Raw genomic sequence first — 21,613 nt, 5'->3', positions numbered from 1 at the left:
CTTTTAGTATCAATAAACTCAAGGTTCCTGCGGTGCACTTATAAAGTGTCAACTCCTAGTGGAGTGTAAAAGAAGAGCAGAGCTTCTTCCATTTGAGTAAAGTGCGAAGTGCAATGAACTAAACAAAAAGGCATGAAAACTTCGGATTATCAGACGAGCAATGCATAATGGAATGCTTTGGAGATTTTGTTATCAAAGTAAGAAAAAAAATTAGTCATGCATAGTTTAAAGTTTTGCTGTTGTCGTTGAATTTACGAATCGATTACAATCATGAGATTGTATGAGAGACATTTGAGATTTTATTAACAAACTTTTATGCTCTCTCTTAGCTTCTTTCCTAAATTTTATTTTACATCGAAAATATTTCTTTTAAATATAATCTCTCCAAAGCAAATAACTATTCATATCATACCAATATCCGTAATTTTAGTGATATACATAAATCCAATCAAAATACTCTGCGATACAAACAAATTTGAAGAAATGAATTTTAATAAATACATATGTATAGCTTACATACTATATATACACATACATATTTCAATTTCGTTTGTATTAAGCAAACCAGATTCAGTTGCAAACATAGTTACACTTTGAATATGCATCTAAGCAGATCCCAAGTATATCATTCCATGTAACCTAAGTATTAAACCTAAAACCAAATATTGTTTTTCCATAAACAAAGTATAATTAAGTAGAAAATGCACAAGCAAAGCTCATGTATATACTTACCGCAGCGGCCAGGGTGGAACCACTACTCCAAAACAATCGAACGCAAAGCAAATTGCACAGACAGCAAAAATACTTGTATATTGCTTTGCAATGCATTATCAATAAACATCAAGTCAAATCAATAAACAGAAGTGTTAAAGAACGTGTTAAGAAAATAAAATACTCGCCATAATGGATCGATTAAGCGTTCTTATTGCCTGAGGGTAGTATGCCAAGCATATTGTGTATGTAACTGATACAAAATCGTTGGTATTTGTGGATAGCTACAAGGATAAAAAAGAAATGTGGTGTCGTGGGACACCAGGTAGGAACGAAGTTCCTTCGGATAATGTAGAATCGATACAATTTGAAAAAAAATTGTGCTTAATTTTATGTAGGTTGTCTTGATTTTTCTCTCAAATTTCGCTGATTATTTTTATTTAAGTACAGATAAGTATTAAGAAAATTTAGTATTTTAAGAAATAATGAATTACGTAAATTAAAAAAATAATTCAAATTATAACTAAAAAACTAAAATAACAAAAAAACCAACCTGTGCCAAAAAATATGCAACAATTCAACTCCCCATAAACGTACTTAGTGCAAGCACAATTCTCACCCAAAACTAATTTGCATACACAATAATGTTACTGATTTTCATGCCTAATTATTTTGCAAAACCTAAAGGTAGGCTTAACTAGCGATCTTACAGTCTTTTTCTTACGGGTTATTTCTTACGGGGTTTTTCTTACGGTTTTACTATCACTTTAGGTTAGTGGGTCCCGCAGCAAAATCCCTATCTTCTCCAAGCCTGCCGTAAGGAACTTCGTTCCAAAAACGATCGATGTGCCATACGTTTTAAGAGCGGTAGGGGGACAAAAAATTCGATATCTTTGGAAAGGCATGAATGAAAACAAATTTTTGTCCGGATTATTAAAGATGGAAATTTTCCGCGTTGTGTCACATACTTTTCAGTTTTTTTAGCGTGAAGAACACTTAAAAATATATCAATTGTTTACCAAAAAATTATGTAAAATATTATTATTTTAACAAATGGATCATGAAAAAATATTTAGCACGAACATTTTTTATTTATCATACATGAAAGTACTCAACGTATGTTTTCTGTCACATTTTTCAACTGGAGTAGAAATATAATCAATATACTACATAAAATTAATTTAATTTTTTGATGTAACGTTTGGTGGAGAAATGCACTGTGTAGTAAATTGTTTGGCTACAACAGTAATGGAATTTTGGGTTTAAATAATTAGGTAATAATTAAAAATAGGATTGACTTCGCTTCCTGACAGTATGTGAGCAAATTACGATGTACATATTGGGAGTTGGGGTCAAATACAAAAATGTCCGCCTTTCCGATTAGTTTTATCAATATAATAAGCATAATTTTAAATACATAAGCTTAATTAATGAACTGAAATTAGCATATTACCCGATTTGAAATAATGTTATTTGGTACTAATTAATGGTATCTTTAGCTAATTGTAATGCATATACTAATTTCCATATCATTACTGATATTAAAATGGAAAGGAATGATATAGTTATATATTAATGATAATTATATATTGGAAACAGTATATTATCTGTCGATAATTTGGAATATTTATTTCAATATATCTTTCAATATTCAAGATTAACAATTTGCTTTCGATAATATGCCTACATACATTTGCATAAATTTATCGAAGACAATGTGTCCAAAAGTACGAATGTGAATTTTACACATATCTAAGAGTACTTAATTATTATTACTGAAGTCTTTGGAGCATAATCTTCTTTAGGCATACAAATACACATGGGTTTGAGGTACGAATATTAGTGCACTTTTAAATTTTTATAATTAAATCGTTTAAATTTCGACTTTCATTTACATCTTCCAAGCTCTTAAATACATATGATGATCTAACTCGCCTGCACTGAACCGATTGGCGTTGTTCTGATATTCTCTTAGTCTCCAGACAGTTTTTCTCATACTAATTATCATTCTCCTTTTAATCATGTCAAAGGCATATCTTGTTTCTGAAAAAAATATTGCCCAAATATTTACATGTTCCAATTACTGGAAGCCAGTAATGGCCAGAGTCCGCACAAAGGCAAATGTATCAAATGTATTTGTGAAGCACACGATATGACACCTGGTGTGCAGCAAAAATCTCAGCTAGCTTGTTCTCAATTTATCTCAATGCAGTCATTTCTGGTACAGTTACAATTAAGGATAAGGTAATTGCATACATGCGGCTGTTGCTATTACCTTTCTACATATACTCCAGTCTTCCATTACACAAATAGCATCTACTACCAACGAGTATACTTAGATTGCTTACGGCGGCAACTTCAACTGATACCTCATATGTGCTACACGCAGCATCCCATGTTTGTCATAGAAATGCCATTGTCTCCATAATTGCGATGTTTTCTACACCCTATGGCCGTATAGCAATGTATAAGGATTACTTAGGAAGTAAATGCACGTAATCCCATTAATTAATTAATATCAACATGCTCTCAGCACTAACGTATATTTTAAGTACTGTAGATATACCAAGTTATATTGGTCAACTTGATTATAAGGCGAATGTTTTGGATATAAAGTAGATTTTTTGAACCGAATACTTCGCCTGGTACTAAAAGCAGGACCAAACCAAAAATTAGAATAATCATTTATTTGTTAGATAAGTATTAAGTAAATCTAATAAGTTTCACTGATATCAGGTTTGTCGTTTCTATCGATGGATAAAATTGATTCATATTTTCTCATATGTATGTATTGCGAATATGTCGTTTAGTTAAAATTTTTCTTATTTAATAACATTTTTTGAAACATTTCACACCGACAGACGGACAGACATGCCAATTTTTATTTAGTTTTTTTGTTCACCAAAGATAAATATTATCATGTCTAGATTCGCTTGTTCCAAAGTAGCACTGTATTAGTTGTGCTAAAATAATAAGTATCTCATACAGGCAGCCACAAATAATTTATTCAGTTCGTGATCAAATTTTATGAAAGAACGAATAACACATTTATTTAATTAAGTTGCAACAAATTTTTGGAATTAAAATTGCACAATTTTCAAATACGAAATACGCAAAACATAAGAAACTACATAAATATTTTATGACTCAACAAATCGATGGATTTGTGTAAATGTGTATTCATGTCGGCTCAGTTTTATTTGTTTATATAATTTACATATGACTAAAGAAATTATATCATAAAATACAAGTAAAATATTTGCAAATACCGCAAGTGTTGTAGAAATTTGTTATATCATAAGCCTTAAAAATAATTGATGCAAGAGCAATACTGTTTCCACTTTAATGCCGATTTGGACCCTATGTTATCCTCGTATTAAAAGATTTAACAGTTTTATTTAACATTTGAATAATAAATATTTCATTTGCTTATTTATATGAACATAGAAATGACAAAGTAAAGTACTGTAAATAATTCAGTAAGCAGTATATATTAAATTTGATATGAAAATAAAAACGAACAACGGAGTTTGATTGAAATTGTATGTTTACAATACAATCATTGCAACGGAAACATTGGAAATGATGAAGAAGCGCTTAGGGGAGAATACTGTGTCATGAACGTAAATATATCAGAGGCACAAAGTATTTAGTGAAAATCTTAAAGTCATCAAAAACTTGACCTAGGCGAATCATTCAAAAAATATCGCAGAGGTGGCAACCTCGTTTATGGTTGCACTCTACCTTTTTGGTAAATGTTTTGCGTATAAAAAATGTCAGTATAACATTCATACCAGAAGAGCTGAATTTTTTGCAAATCAAGATGCTTAACAATGTAGATGGATACTGCATATGCTCCAAAAATAAGGTTATACTGAAAGAGAACAAAATTCGCTGCAGGCCGTCAAAGTCATCCTAGCCGATACTTATGTAGATCATGAGAGTTGTATTAAACACGTGAAAATTTTGGTTTTTTCTGTTAGTTTGGAAAAAAATTTGATGATATGGTATATAGAAGAGAATATGTTCAAATATTCGACTATTCTGTAAACAGGGTTTGTCCGGAAAGTAATAGGAATGATTTTCTTCCGCCGCGACTGTACTTCGGAGCGTGCACACACCGACTGGATTCGGTAGAGGGCGTTCCTAGCTAACGAACGTGCAACTGGTCAGTTGTCTCCGAGCACCTGGAGAGTCAGGACAAACATTTTCGCGACGTGTTTCTGTGAGTGGTGCAAGCCGAAAATTCAGTGTTCGATAGAGCAGAGGTACGCGATTAAATTCTGTGTGAAACTCGGTAAATCTGCAACAGAGACGTTTGATATGATCAAACAGGCTTACCCATATGTTGTATTAGCAACAAGTGTTTCGGCGGCATCAGGCCTTTTTGGAGGACCGGGAAGAGTCGCTGATGAAGACCGGAAGAATGTGCAAATCCAAAGTGAAAACGATAGTTATTGTCTTTTTTGACGTTAAATGCATTTGTTCCTTCTGGACAAAGTGTCAACGCCAAGTTTTACGTAGTAGATCTCAAGAGACTCAAACGAAGGGAGAAGACGTTGCAGCCGATTGAAAGTTGCATCACCACAACGCCCCGGTTCACACCGTCTTTCTTGTGGCCTAACCAAGGCCGGAATCCCAAAGCTTCCTCAGCCCCCCTACAGTCCCGATGTGGACCCCGGAATTTTGATTTGTTTCCTTGCCTGAAAACGCCGATGAAAGGAAAGCATTTTAAGACGACAGAGAGGATCCAAGCAGTATGCACCACGGCTCTCAAGACTATTCCGGAGAATGCCTTCCGTGACGCTTTCAATGCTTTTAAATCGCGCTGTCAGCACTGAATCGACGCAGAAGGAGCTTATTTTGAAAGCTTTTAACGATTGGTTCAATAAATTTCTTTAAATAAACTCAGTCCTATTATTTTCCGGACAAACCCTGTATGCAAACCTATAAGTAATTATCGTCACTTTTTAAATTTGTGTTAATAAGCAGGTTAAATTCTGGTCTTTATTTTCGTTTTATAAAGACCACGTCTCTCAACTCTCAACCAAATAACTTTTATAACTGTTAATGCTAAATTGTGTCAGAGTATATCTTGTGTCTGGAAAAATATTGCCGAAAAAGTAACTTGCAAAAAGTATATTAATAAATGCATTTCAAAAGCGCACAAAAGACGTCTGGTGTATAACAAAAATGTCAGTTATCTTTGCAAATATTTATAATTGATAATATATATAATTATAATTATAATTGGAATTGGTGTTAGCTTTATAATTGAAATCCCTAGCGAATCTTTTTACCCTAGTAGTATGTCTGTGTACTACAAAAGGATTGAATCGGGTTAATACGTCCTTTAGCGCCCATACAGGTACCTAATATAAAGATTTTCGAACTTCCGGGTGACTTTATACAATATATGAGTTACCTTAATAAAATTAAGAGAGCATATTTTTTTATAAAGGTAAATATTTGTGCTTAAAATTAACAAAATTGACCTAGACCCCATACAATTAATAATCTTAATGTACATGAATATACTTCCTTTGCTTTAATCCCTGCAAGTTCCAAGAGTATGAAATGTTCGGTTATAGCCGTACTTAGCTTTTTATACCCTGAAGAGGGTATATTAAGTTTGTCACGAAGTTTTTAACACTCAGAAGGAAGCGTCGGAGACCCTATAAAGTATAATATGGCGCAAAAGTAATCCTCCTATCAGAAGATGCTACATATAAATTTTGCAATTGACCCCTAATGTCAGTTCTGTTTTGACATTTGTGTACTCGTTTCAACTCGTAAAATAATTTCCTAGTTTGTTAAAGTTAGCCAACTTAAGTGACATATAAGTAGGAGTGCTGTCACCATTAGCTTTATTAGAGCTGAATGCGCCATAATTATGCTCTTACGCTCAAATCATTTGGTGCTCTCAATAAAAAATATTTTGTGTCGGGTTTGTGATAAAGCGGGTCATTCAAAGAAACAGTCTTCATTTTCCCTGCTAGCATGCACCTGTGGTAGATATTGTTATACGGCAAGCTTCTTTTGGTGCATGCTCTGCAAAGGGCAAAGTGCCATGTTATAATAGCTGTAAGTCTGTAGACACCATTTCTAGACCTATTTAATTAGTCTATGTTTATATTCCCGTCATACTGTGGCCATATCTGCTTTGCTATTTTGCAGTTTGTTATTGATTTCTATCTGCTCTGAGCTGCTTGTCCAAAATGTATATAAAACTCGATTTAGATCGTTCCAAACGGGCATGGTGTTAGCTCCGCTTTGGATTCAGCTGAAAGCCGACTACCGGCTAACCCTGCATATGGTTTCTTTCTCCTATAGTTATTTTATACAACTCCACTGACCTTCTTTATACCTTATATATTATTTCCGTTTGGAAGATGCTGACTGACTTTGGTAGATGTATAGAAAAAGAGATGTGAAGTTCATTAGGTTGTATACCCGCTCCTACCTTGTAATCAATTTTTAACATGTCGGTATAGATAGAATTAGTATACTCCTCTCCTGATTGACCTCTTCTCCATTCACTTCTAGAGGGTAAACTTACCCGATATAATCGGGAGGATATAGCCCGATTTACTTACGTTTTTCTTGTTCTGGATTGGACTTTGTCGATAATCTTTACGGTTCAACAGAACTTGCTGCTACTTTCCGAATAAACACGTCTCTAGTTTTTGATTGCTTATTAAGAGCTTCGGCCGCATATGGCTTAATAGTTCCGGTTGCCTTTGCACAAGCTGTTCTTTTAGTACCATTTAGTTTTTTTAATGATGGCTACTACACCAGTGCTCCGTAAGTTAGAATAGGGGGAATGACTCTAGTATACATCCACATGACTACATTTGGTTTAAGATCTCACATCCAGTTAAGCGTTCTTTAGCAGGTTCATGAGGCCATTCGATTTATTAATTCGTGTTTCAATTTGGAATCCATTTCAACCTCTAGGCAAAATACGTGAAGGTCAGACAAATAGTGGTACCACTGATTGAATTTACGCATTTTTTTACTGGTGAAAAACACCAGTTACGTTTTGCCGTTGTTGGCGCCCTATGGGCATAAACTAAATAAAATAAATGAAATTCATTTAATCAAGAATACGGAATACTAGTCGTTCTATTCAAGAACGATTATACCTCTGTAAAAACTTTTGAATAATGATGTGGTATTGGCGTCATTTTTAATACCAACTATTCTAATAGTAAATGTATGACAAAATTTATTCATCTACCATAAATACATATATCTTCACTTGACAAGTGGAGAGACCTCTTTCAAAAACTTATGATTTTATATTCTGTCATTCATTAAATTTTCTAGATATTATATACTATATATATAATTGATCAGTATGTTGAGCTGAGCCGATTTAGCCATGTCCGTCTGTCCGTCCGTCTGTCTCTATATATACGAACTAGTATCGCAGTTCTTAAGATATCGTTTGGAAATTTTGTAAACATACATTTTTCTTCAAGAAGCTGCTCGTTTGTCGGAATTGCCGATATCGGACCACTAAAGCATATAGCTGCCATACGAACTGAACGATCAGAATCAAGTTCTTGTATGGAAAACTTTCACATTTAACGATATATCTTCACGAAATTTGGTATAAGTTATTGTTAATAGAAATAATTTAATCTCCGAAGAAATTTTTCAGATCGGCTCACTATCGCATATAGCTACCATACACACCGAACGATCGGAATTTAGGGCTTGTAGGGAAAACTTTCGAATTTGACGTGGTATCTTTACGAAATTTGGCATGGATTACTGCTTAAGGGGGTATTCTGGTCTAGAAATTTAAAAAAATATTTTCAAAGTTTAACTATTCAAGAATATGTGTACAGGAGGATTTTTCAAAATTCAAATTATTTTCGGAGATATAGGCATTTTTCTGACCCGGCATCCAGACTGGTTCGGCAGGAACTAATCGAACAAAAGACTTTACGCGAAACTTTAAACGCGTTTTTCTCAAAACTTACTTTTTCGGAACGATACCCACGATTTCTCAGGTTCTACTGGACCGATTTACTTGATATTTCTATAGAGTCTTCTTTATAGGATTGTCTATGGTTATAATTAGCCCCATCCCCAAATTTTTATTTTTATTATTTTGAAAAAAACTCGAAATAGTCAGAAAAAGTGATCCACAAATTTTTTTTTTTTGCAGGCAGTCGCCATTTTGTGAAAAAAAAAATTCCCACTTTTCCGTAGTTCCGGCCATTGCGACATTATTCTAGAATGTAAATAAATAATTTTTTTTTTTGGTTTCAGATAACTAGGAGGGTTGAAATCATGGGTATAGTCACTTCTTCAGCTCATAATTTTTGAATTTTTTTACTTTTTTTAGTTTTTAATTTTTTTCTGTACTCTTCTAAAATTAACAAATAACTAATAAAAAAATGCAAAAAATATTAAATGCCGTTTTTTACGACACTTTAAAAATTACCTGAAATGCATACTTCCTAGACCAGAATACCCCCCTTAGGTAATAACATAATCTTCGAAAAAATTGTTCAGATCGGATTACTATAGCATATAGTGTAGCTTCCATACAAACTGAACACATAGTCACTAAAAGAAATTTTCTTGTTATAGGTGTCTTTAAATTTCATTTCTTGCAACTTTGTATATACACTTTAAGAAATACTTAAAAGCTATTGATTTATTGAATATATTTTTAATACCACCTTAAATTTTATTTTCAGAGAAAAAATTTTAATTCGCAAGGAGGTAAATAGGAAGATCTAACATAAAATGTATGGTATTCAACAGATACGGGGCTTATTTTTTAAATTTCTGCGAGTTATATTTGCCATAGACATACAAATGCTCTTTAAGATAATAATTCGGAACAGAGGAAAATGAAAATCTTAATAAAACTTAAGAAAATATATTTCAGTATATTACTAAATATTTAATCAAAGATTCTAATTATAATTATAGAATCTAAGTCCCACTCGAACAATAATTAGTGGCGACATATACAGTACCCCTTACACAAAAGACAGACAAATATCACATCATAATGAATATATAATGACATGCAACACTAAGAACACAAAATCACGCCATCGTAGAAAATTAAAAACCCTGCTCATTGTTTATTTCAATTTTAACAAAAGTATCATAGTACATTATTTAACTTAACTTCAGTATCTAACAAAAAAATGCGTTAAGTCAATAGCATTTGAAAACATAAGCAATAATTCGAACATAAAGGAGAATTATGAAGAAGAAATTACACTGGAAATATGTATATGTATATCGTATATGTATATCGTTATTCATTGTTGCTGATTATTGAACCAAGTTACTCGACAATAAAAGTCACATCATATTTCGAAATGTCTCCTAATTAGTAATACGTATAAGGGTCATTCCTGGTGGGCAATGCTGCATAGAACGCTCCACCTTTCGTGAGAATGAAAACAATTAATGCCAGAGAGCATAAATTCCCTAAAAATGCTTGTGGACTAATTTTCATAATTCATCAGGCAAACACAAAGCGGTAAAACCGCAAAATATTGTACTCGTATCGCTAAAAAAAAAATAATTGTGAAAACGTATTATATGCGGGGATATTATAAACCCACATTGTCTTTACATTTTTGGAATTAAATTAGTAGTGTAAATATTTGCTCGAGCACATACAATGAAGTGAAAGGAAATGTATTAAATATGGCAAAGCCAAAACCACACTTGAGGTTTTAGACAAATGGGAGGAATGGCAAATTACATGTCTGCAATGCTGTAAGTGTGTTTTTTTAATGTTCTTTGACTATAATTCAAGCATAATAATTAGGCGAGAAAAGGACGCAAAATAACGTAAAGGGTGATCCATTTCTAGGTTCCCCATTTCTTAAAGAAAAAACAGAAACTTTTAATTGAATGGCGAATGTTTATTTGAAGATTATCTCTTTCAAATATTGGCCCTGTCTACGCCTCAAATGGTCCGTCCGTTGAGTCCATTTTTCGATGACTTGTTCGCGCATTTCGACTGGTAAGTGGCGAACGACACGCGTGATGTATTGCCCCAAGGCTTGAATCGCCTAGACTTTAAATTTTAAATATATTCACAGAAAAAGTCCAATGGGGTGGTATCACATGATTTTGGTGGCAATCGAAGTGTGCCTTCAATAAATCTATTGATTGATACTGTTGAAACCAAATGCCGCCGAGACTACGAGCTTTAACTTCAGGCAAAAAATAGTCGGTTATCATGGCGCAATAACGGTCGCCATTGACGGTTACATTCTCACCGTCATTATTTTTGAACAAATATGAACCGATGATCACAAACCACACCAAACTGTTGTTTTTTCTGGATGAAATAGTAGCTCATAAATCTCTTCAGGTTGCTTTTCGTCCCAAATGCGGGCCACACTGATAATAAAATTTGGCTCGAAAATCGTCTTGGAACTTTTCAAGAGCTCATTGCGCGAAAAAGGCCGAGTGGCTTCAGTTCTTGGACAAGCTGTATTTTATATTTAAAATTAAGATCTCGACGTAAAATCCGCCAAGTCGTTCCATACGTCAGTCCAAATTGCACGGCACCGAATCGACTCTCCACGATCTTTGTGTACAGTCTCAGCTACGGCTGCTATATTTTCTTCACTGCTCGCTGGGCTTGGTCTATTCGGTCGAATATTATCTTATAATAAATATTGCGTCTCAAGATGGGTGATAGTGTTGCGAACAGTAGACCGATTATGATATATCGTATAATCGTATATTATTGAGATATGCCAGGAATGGCCATCTCATTATCTTGGGAGAAAATTGATCAACAATTATTATTCAGCGTAATTTCAATTACCACAATTTTGAGTATCAATCGTAGAGGGCGAGTCTATAGACGGGCGTAATTGGACCACAGCCACGCTTACAAAACCTCATTAAACGGAAACCTATAAAATGACATAACTAAGCAATAAATTAAGATATAAAACTGTAATTGGCAAAGGGAATTCAGTAACAAGGGGAAAATGTGGACCAAAAACGTTTAAAAATGATCATGGTCCCGCTCTCTATTTGGCTTAATGTAAATATCTTCTAAACCACTTCAAACACAGAATCCAAATTAGCTTAGGAAAAATCACCTAAGCATGCCAACCGACCCTGTAAACTCCGTTGAATTTTACTCATTGAATGATACAAAAAGACATAATGAGAGTCCGAGGCAAAATTGGACGATGTACGATGGTTGTGGCCACATTTTAGTGAAAATCTATATCTCAAAACCTACTTAACAGATTTCGACAAAATTTGGTATATACAGTATATTGCTAACTTAATATTCGTATGGGTTGTGAAAACGAGCAAACTAAACTACAACCACGCCTACTTCCCATATATTACAACTTTATATTCTGATGGATTCCTTCACATTCCATTTGCGAATCAAGCACCAACGAATAAATCGGGATAAAACTAGGTGCTTGGTGTGCTTGAAATAAGACACCTTCTGACCAAGAATGTGTGGATCAAAGTCGAATTGCGAATATCGGTCAATTTGTAAGATATTTTATGGAAATTCGGAAAGAATCCTTTTCTAATAATTGTATGGTTGTATGCCAAAAATGAGTTGAATCAGATCAGTATTTGGGTTATCTTAATAAAATTGATCTTATCTTATCCACAGCAAAGTGTGACCGAGCTTATCTAGTTTCTTGTTAAATTGTTCATAATTCCGTATTTTAATCGATGCTTTTTGAGCACACATCCTGATATAAAAATGCGCCAGGTAAACGTTATATGACTAGAAAATAATAATTTTTTAAAATACACTTTTCACCTACAAAATGGATTAATGGTATGAGAGTTTCGTGCTTGTTTCATTTTACTGAAGAGAATAACCAGCTCTACAGTGCTATATTTGTAAATGTATACTGGTATGTGTATTTAAAATTGAACCATTATCAGAATAAATATGAGAGGTCTTTATAAGAGCCGGTGTGAAAATTGGACTATGAACGTGGACGTGGTATGGAAGCCCACATTTTGTGGAAATCTCATATCTCGGGACTGGACTGACCGATTTCGACAAAATTTAGTACTTGGCATTATCTTCATATTTCTATTCCACTGTATGAAAATTAATGACATCAGACAGCAACCACGCCTACTTCCCATATACACAATTCTTTCACTTTCCAGTACACAAATCAATAAGCAATTGATATAACAGGATATGACTTTGCACGAATAATGCCTTTAGTTTGTCACATTATGAACGAAAATTGTTCAAATCCAAACAAATCCGTTGAAGCCCTAGGTACCAAATATTTAGACCCCGGTATCGAAAGTATCGCTCAATGTGTGAAATATATAATTGAAATTCAGGGTAATGTTTCTCTGAAAATGGTATTTCTGTATCTCAAAAATGGGTTAAATTGAGCTCGGCTTAGCCCCCATATACCTAATATAAAGATTTTCGAAATTCCGGGTGACTTTGTACCGCATATACTATAGGCCAACATGTGAGTTATCTCAATGAAAATGAGAGAGCGTGTTTAATTCATAACAGTGTATCCTTTTGCCTTAAATAAATAAAATTGTGCAAAAATTTGACTTACTTATATGTATAACTAAAATAGGATTTTCGATTATCCGGCTTACTTTACTTAATATATGTGGGGATTACTGCAAACTTTTTCGAGCATTTCTGCCGGAATAGCCCGAATTTCTTTCGAAATGTTATCTCCAAAGCTGGAATAGTTGCTGGCTTATTTCTGTAGACTTTAGACTTGACGTAGCCCCACAAAAATAGTCTAAAGGCGTTAAATCGCATGATCTTGGTGGCCAACCGCCCATGCATCCCGAAAAATGCACTGTTTGCGTGGTTTGTACGCTGGTGGAATCATTGGACCGTATTTTTAGCTGCTGAATCAAGTTCGTCATCGGAGGATTCAGAACAAGAGCAGATAGAGCATCCAAAATGCTCTAATTTTGTGGACAGCATAGATAATTTTGGAGATGAGGATTTCAAATCACACTTTCGTTTGAGCCGCACCACTTTAGATTACTTAATAGGTATGCTTTGTTTTTGTTATGAGACTTTTCTGTATGAGTGTTTTTTGCGGAAAGATATGAAGAAAGTGAATGAACCCGTTTTGCTACGAAGTCCGGAAAAGTCAAAATTCCTGCTAAAACAATGATGTACATGTATGTATGGTATTTAAGTAATACAATTACCTACAGACAACTAGCCGTATTGTTTGGTGTAACGAAGTCCACAGCATTGGCGGTTGTTCGTCGGGTGGGTTATCTCAATAGGCCATGAGTTTGTTAAGTGGCCAACTGGAGATACGTTGGAAGAAACAACTCGCAAGTTTTTACAAAGGAAACAAATACCAGGTGTTATTGGTGCTATTGATTGTACCCACATAACAATTAATGCACCAATAAAAGACAAACATATATATTTTGATCGTAAACGTAATTATAGTGTTGTTCTGCAGGCCATTGTCGATGCTGATAAAAAATTTATTGATATTTATTGTGGTGAACCCGGATCATATCATGACTCTAGAGTGCTAAAAAGGTCAGCATTTTATAGAAAAGCGGAAAGTAATATGGAAAGTTTATTTCCAAATTCTACTTTTATTCTCGGGGACTCGGCATACCCTTGCAGAAATTACCTCATACCGGTGTTTAAAGATTATGGTTCGTTAACGCCCAATCAAATCAGCTTTAACAAAACACATTCTTCGGCAAGAATAGTTATTGAAAATGCATTTGGCGCACTGAAAGGAGGTTTCCGAAGGCTTCTTAAATTTACGGAGCACAGAAATTTATGTGCAATTTCAAATTTAGTTGCAAGTGCATGCATTATGCACAATATATGTATTATCACAAACGACGATACAATTATTGACCCTCAAATTGAAAGTGCCGACCCGGAGCCAGAACCTGCTAATGAGCTGGCGAGAGAAGCAAGTGGAGATCGTCGGAATCAGTCAAGAAATTAATAAATTTTAATTATTTTAATTTTAAAATGCACTTTTAGAGCAACATTTTCCATTTTCAATCTCAAATAATAAAACTATATATAATTTTTCGACATATTTGTTTTATATAATCACGTACATATACGTATGCATTTGCAGATTTGTATGTAAAAAATGTTCATTTTATGATAAGTTTGATTTTATATTTCCGTTAAATAAAACAATACATATTCGTTATGAAATCAAGTAACTTTTCTAATTTTTATTCACAACAAACAAAGACTGCTGTAAAATTTTTAATTTTTCTTCCTCTATTTTCAGTTTTTTTTGTTCAATTTCTATTAGAATATCTTGTTTTTCGGCCATATCCTGTATTTGTTTTTCTATATTCGCGTAAGAGTGGTGGATGGAGTCATGTGTAGAAGTTCACGCAAGTGAGGAAAGTTCCCTGATCGCCATTCACTTGGGAGTGGCCAGAAACGACTCTTTTACACATGGCTCAAACAGCTCACCACTTCCGGTCTTTGACCAAGTATCCTCTGGGTAGCCTAAGAACATCCGTTCGAAGGCGAGCTAATGTGAGAAGGCGAAACATCCCCTACATAGGGTTGTGCGCTGGGTTTGGGACCCGCCACGTAAAAACAACACCCCAAATGAAAGGAAGCAACAAATCTTGGAAAAGACCCGTGAAAGAAGAATCGACACACACCACCTCTTTGTCGATTTCAAAGCTGCTTTCGACAGCACGAAAAGGAGCTGCCTTTATGCCGCGATGTCTGAATTTGGTATCCCCGCAAAACTAATACGGCTGTCTAAGCTGACGTTGAGCAACACGAAAAGCTCCGTCAGGATCGGCAAGGACCTCTCCGAGCCGTTCGATACCAAACGAGGTTTCAGACGAGGCGACTCCCTATCGTGCGACTTCTTCACCCTTGCTTCTGGAGAAAATAGTTCGAGCTGCAGAACTTAGTAGAGAAGGTACCATCTTCTATAAGAGTGTACAGCTATTGGCGTATGCCGATGATATTGATATCATCGGCCTCAACACCCGCGCCGTTAGTTCTGCTTTCTCCAGGCTGGACAAGGAAGCACAGAAAATGGGTCTGGCAGTGAACGAGGGCAAAACGAAATATCTCCTGTCATCAAACAAACAATCGTCGCACTCGCGACTTGGCTCTCACGTCACTGTTGACAACGTCCGATGTGTTTTACGTGGGCACCTGCTGACGACAGCCTTACTCCACGGCGCTCAAAAGCACAGCGGATCAAATCAATGCGTTTATCAGCGCCCTGAGAATGCAAAGCATTTTCAGTACCAATTGGCAGTGTGGAATGGACACACTAACCACCTTGGTAGGGTTCGAGGCCCATCTAAAACCTCTGCCGTGCTTTGTGTCCGGCACCCGGTTGCAATGCAACTCCACATTCAACTGACAAAGCCAGTTCTTCCCGCGATTTGGGTTTCAACCACAACCACAACGTTACTTTCTGAGGGTACAGGCCTCGTGAGCAAGTCGGAGCGAACTCCAAGGCATCTTGCTCCCCGCGGTACCAATATTAAGTCTCCGATCAGACCTCGTAGCCGAAACCACTACCAGTTAAGCTTCAATACTGCTCTGAACTGGTGGCCAGTGGTTGGACCCCACACACATCACTTACACACCCCAATCATACAGAAACTAACCCTAACTTCCAGCTAACCGCCTTCGCCCTTAAATAATTCACGCGCAAACGGACCTAACTGTTCGGTATTAAACCGACTAGTGGAATCACCACTAACATCTAATCGTCCATCAGTCCAGCTAATCCCACATACCACCCAGATCCCTAATGTCCGGTACATCGGGCACTCCCGCAATTAAATGCGACCAGTTTTCTGAAACTGCACCACAAAAAACACCCGACGTATCCGATAGGTGCCTCTGATGCAAAAATGCATTCAGAGGCCCATGCCATCTGTAGCAGGAAGCCAGACTCAGACAAAATCTGAAGTCTGGGTATACATCTAACGAGACCCCACGTCCCAGATATGTACTCTCGTACGTCACTCGCGGCCGTTAGGACTATTGTCCCAACGTTCTAAGCACCTACATCACTAACCCTATCATCTGAAAGACTCTTGCCTTCCTAGATATCTCCTCCCTCTCCACATCATCGTCAGAAATCCAATCATTCCGCAGCAATGAGCACTCAAGCCCCCTTTCTTAACCTGGAAAGCAACAGCACATAGCTGTATGCACAATGCAGGTCAGAGAGAGGTGCATTCTAACAAGACCTGCATCGCATCCAGGTAAAAACGTTAAGCGACATACCAGGCACAAACAAGCAGAAGCATCATACAACGCTGGATTGAGAGGACGTTTTGAGACCCCCAGACGGTCATGGCTGTCTCCCACCATACAGGGTCATAGGTGGCACAGGCCACAAGCAAGCCAATGATATATATAGTGCGACGCAACACGTCCGACGTCCTTCAATCGCTCCTCAAAACTGCCGATTTTGCCTGCCAGCTACCTGCAATGCTCCTTTATTATCTCTGCCAAGTGTGGTCACACATATCTTAATGCTGACCTTATTCACACGTGACACCGGTGGAGACCCGACACACCCACCTTCAGCAGACAAGCAATTAAAGCTTGAACCCACTGATATGTCGACCCCTACCACCTAAACCCCAAGGCCCAACGATCTCAGTGGCATTCCTGCCCGTTCGAAGCTTCCATCTCATGGCCCTCTCTGACCATAAGAAGAAGGTCGTCCGTGATACGCATTAACATTTACAGAGGTTCGAGCTGCCCAGCAGAGTGTCCATCATAAGGTTCCAAATATATGGACCAGATGGAAATCTCTGCGGCAGCCTCGAACAACTCCGACTTCCACACCCCATTCATGCCTTCTCGACAAGAGGCCTTTCTGTCCGAAAACACCCGCTAAAGAGTAATTTCCGGACAGCCAAGCTCCTCCAGCCGTTGCACCACCGATCCTTGCCAGCTAGGTAGTCAAACGCTCTTTGAAGTCAAAATAAATGCCAAGACATTGTTGACATTCTCCTAACGACATTCTGTACGTAGAACCACGCATCCTCACGGATCCCTTCTGAACCCAAACGCCTATCCGACCACATTGTTCACAAGTGTTAGCCTTTCTGAAGCCGTTCCACCATGATTCTTTCCAGCACTTTCCAAGTACTGGAAGGAGATCTGATGCCCCGACAAGATCGAGGATCGCTCCTTGACCTTATCAGGGGACTTCTGTGAGAGGAACAACTCCTAGCACTTTTCCACCTCCGGTGTGGAAAGTATCCTCCCAGACGCACTTATCACAAATGGCCTCCCAGGTATTCCGGGAATGAACTTCCATAAGTTTTTGGCACATCTCTCCGTTCAAACCATCAAACCTGGGGACCGTTCATATTTCCAACTGTACAAAGGCGTACCCCAACCCCCATCGTCTAATGGAGGGACAGGCACCTTTTGTGCTTGGAGGTACCAGCACTTCCGACCTAGGAAAGAATGTAATCAACAGAACTCCGCATCACCTCTACAAGAGGACAAGGTGTCACCTTTGTGTTGAGAGGACACCTTCCCCTGACCCCGGTAGATCCTATAGACCTGACTCCCAGGGGTCGTTCCTATTTTCCCTCACACAAGTCTTCTCCACTCCTCTGCACTTTAATTTTCACCAGCATCTCCTTTATATCTCCCTATCCAGCACAACTAAATCTGCACCTATGCTCGGACAGCTCTATCAGACTAATCGTCGGGCGCGTTGCCAGAACTACGCCCTCAATCGCCGGACAAGTCCTTCTCCTTCAAGGTTAGCTCACGCGTCCACCATTTGATTTTACTAACCTTAGAACAGTCATACCAACGAAAAACCCTATCATTAACCCCCCAAACAACTTCATAGAGACGAGCAATCTGCTCGTCGACTCCAAACTCAACAAATTCACTAAGCGGTATTTCAAATACCGCTTCCCTAACCGAGAGTCCATATTGGTTCCAGTCAGTACCAGCGGTACGCCATCGCCGCAATGGACTATCATATAGCAAGGGAGGGGATTGAGGGGTAACCATAACTTTAATCAGCCTTATGGTCACCAATCCCCACCCTCCCTTTACCTCCCATCTAAAGCTAAAAGCCCTACTTGCTGCCTCATTCATAAGCGTCACGTCAATGTCACTTACGCCCCCAGGCCCATCAAACGTATACAATTCACTGGGCCCATTCAAAATGTGGAGGCCTTTAGCCACCACCCATTCGCTTAATGCCTCGCCTCGATGGTGGCTTTGATATCCAGACGAATGCCGGGATACCTTACTAAACCACATCGAGGACGAGGCATTCGCATCCAGCCCTAGGATAAATGGACTGCTACTCGCAAGTAGTAGCAGCTTATCCATGTAGCCCAGGTAGGGCTCTAGGGGCTCGCTATATTTACAGTAAATACTAGCTACAATCATCCTACCGAACTCCCCTTCTAAAGCTACACATATACCCAGTTGTGAAGAATCCACAACTACGCAATCGTAGCGTGGATTATTCACAACTATTGCAGCGTTAGCTCTAAGGTCAGTGAAGACCTTAAAACCCCCAGGAAGACCCCGAACCACACCATTGGTGGCGTAGGGCTCCTGGAGTAGAGCAATACTGCACCCACCCTCAACCATGCTATCCCCCAACTCACAAATTACGGCATAAGAGCCCTGACAGTTGAGCTGGATAATCCCTCCCATCAGTGTCTGGCGAGGGCGCGCTCATTGAAGTGCCACAATATATGGGGCAGACAGCTGACATCATAAGATGCCCAGCTGGTCTACCCTTAAACTCACAGTTGCGACAATGGGGTGCATTGACGCAAATCCGGCAGCTTTGTGGCCTTCTTGACCGCACCTCCGACAGACATCTGCTTTGGCCCTACACTCAGCCACCCGATGATCAAATCCCATACACCGGAAGCAGCCAGCGACGGGGCTATCCGGTCGCACCCGGAAGTAGAACCACTTTATGTAGCACCGACTCTTCTCCAAGAGGGCGGACATCAACTTGTCCGTGCCACTCCAGGACAACGTTAGTGCTACCGTCAGCAACCGCCTTCCAGGGACGACTTACACCATCCTCACGTCAGTCCTCTGGGACGCCGGGCTGAAGTCCTTGAGGTTCAGCTGAATTAGATCTTCCATGAATTCCTCATGGGAGATCTCACGTATGTAGCCCCCTGGACCACCACCCGGCGACCCAACTTCCGGTTGACAGAGACGTCCAACCCCACCTCCTCGAGATTTCACTTGTTATTCGCAACTGCTTCTCCCTCTCAAGAACAGAGGTACGAATAACCTTTCCACCACCCTTAATTGGTCTAGGGTCATGGACCCTCACACCAAGTGAGGGACCCGCCTCATTGACCACCTTCTTTATAACCTCCTTAGAGAGAGGAAGTTGCAGGCCCCTTACTCCTCACCACGACCGACCAGGTCTCCACAGGCTTCGGCGTCACCGGTGTGATTGCATAAAGCACAGGTGCAGGAGGCGCAGGTATCGGGGCCGACGGAGCCGGCATTGACCTGCTCGGGGTCAGGAGTGTCCCCCGCAACTTCCCCTAAGGACGTGACCGCGAAGATGGGCATTCTCGGTAATAACCGTCATCAGGAGCGCCTCATACTTGGAAGCAAGCTCCAACAGCCCCTTCGCGGTCTCCCTCTCAAAGCCCTTGGCCTCAAAGACCAGCTCATTGAGCTCCCCAGTTATACGCTTTGCAGCCGCCACATGGCTGACTGCCCCACCCCCAACAACAACAGCTCCCTTTGGAAGAGCCCGCGTTCCCTCTTTGCTGCCACTCGCGACACGAGTGACAACTTTCGCAGCGCCCTCCTTCGCGACGCCCACTCCGTTGCCCACCGTACCAGCCGGATGGGCAACGCTCACTACCGCTCCCCACGTCACTGCGCGACGACCCCATACGCGCAATCGCTTTCTCGATGGCACTCCCACCACAATACCCGCTCCCTCCCTCGACACCCCCTACGTTACACGGCGACCCAGCACGCGTAACCGCCTTCTCAGCGGAGGCCACGTTGGCACTCCCGCCACAACTCCCGCTCCCTCCCTCATTTCCCCCAACATTACGCGGCGACCCCGCACGCGTAACCGCCTTCTCAGCGGAGGCCACATTGGCACTCCCGCCACAACTCCCGCTCCCTCCCTCGCTTCCGTCCTCTTTACGCGGCGACCCCAACCGCGCCTTGCTCCTCGGTGGAGATCTTACCGTCGCTCCCGTCATCTCCCCCTCACCGCCCGACGTGGAGTCATCCACGACAGTTGAAGCGGCGGATTCCCCGCTTCCAGCGAGGGTCTTCGTCCTCCTCTTCCGTCCTCGAGGCATCTCGCCTCCCAACTAACCCTCAGTCGAACCGATCCGCTGGCGTACCACTAGCGCAGAAGGCTCACGGACAGAAAGAAACTGGAGCAGCTGCCACTCCAGGTGCATGCGTCTGAACGCTGAAAAATGCGACCCGCGCAGGCCCGCTCAGTAGCAGCGACCACCCAAGCGGAAGTCGATTATCGGGTGATCGCAGTGGCACAGCCCACAACCCCAACCAGTGCTCGGATTAAGGCCACTCAATTGGTCGCCGGACGGACAACATCCCCCTAACGGTCCGGAGTCGACCGATGTGGCGCTGAACCGAATCGCACCGTGGGCTGAACGGTAGCGCTTTTACGACCGTTGGTCCACACAGGAGTCGCAGTCTCCAACGCTGGACAGACGATTACACCCTTTGGGCAATCCTGTCCAGACTCCTCTGACACAGAGCCGACTAAACGCCAGATGCTCAGCACAGAACTACTTTCAGGCAGTCCACTCAGCAAGCGTGCCAACAACACGGAGCTACACTGGAACCGTGCGAAGCTTCCGCCAATAACAACGACGTGGATGACGTATA

At 39.5% G+C, this 21,613-nt stretch overlaps 1 protein-coding gene and 1 pseudogene across 1 annotated transcript; one reads left to right on the top strand and one right to left on the bottom strand.

Annotated features, from left to right (window-relative positions):
• Positions 1-7,493: 7,493 nt before the first annotated feature.
• LOC120781158 lies at positions 7,494-14,693 on the top strand (annotated as a pseudogene).
• A 5,429-nt stretch (positions 14,694-20,122) lies between these two features.
• LOC120781157 (keratin-associated protein 5-4-like) lies at positions 20,123-21,054 on the bottom strand. Its single transcript, XM_040113288.1, has 2 exons — positions 20,571-21,054; positions 20,123-20,271 (listed from the first exon to the last, which is right to left on the bottom strand). Exons 1-2 carry the CDS (start codon positions 21,052-21,054, stop codon positions 20,123-20,125), a joined length of 633 nt encoding a protein of 210 aa, XP_039969222.1.
• Between the last annotated feature and the right edge of the window lie 559 nt (positions 21,055-21,613).

This window comes from Bactrocera tryoni, unplaced genomic scaffold (assembly GCF_016617805.1).
Source record: "Bactrocera tryoni isolate S06 unplaced genomic scaffold, CSIRO_BtryS06_freeze2 scaffold_399, whole genome shotgun sequence".
NCBI lineage: Eukaryota > Metazoa > Arthropoda > Insecta > Diptera > Tephritidae > Bactrocera > Bactrocera tryoni.
Note: the sequence above shows the minus strand (reverse complement) of the source record. Positions and strands in the feature narration are given on the sequence as shown.

What these genes read in the sequence shown, in the direction of transcription:
- LOC120781157 (XM_040113288.1), bottom strand. Translation starts at nt 21,054, where the DNA reads ATGCCTCGAGGACGGAAGAGGAGGACGAAGACCCTCGCTGGAAGCGGG. An exon ending in TTGCCCATCCGGCTGGTACG is followed by an intron (nt 20,272 to 20,570) that starts GTGGGCAACGGA and finishes TCACGTCCTTAG; the next exon opens with GGGAAGTTGCGGGGGACACT.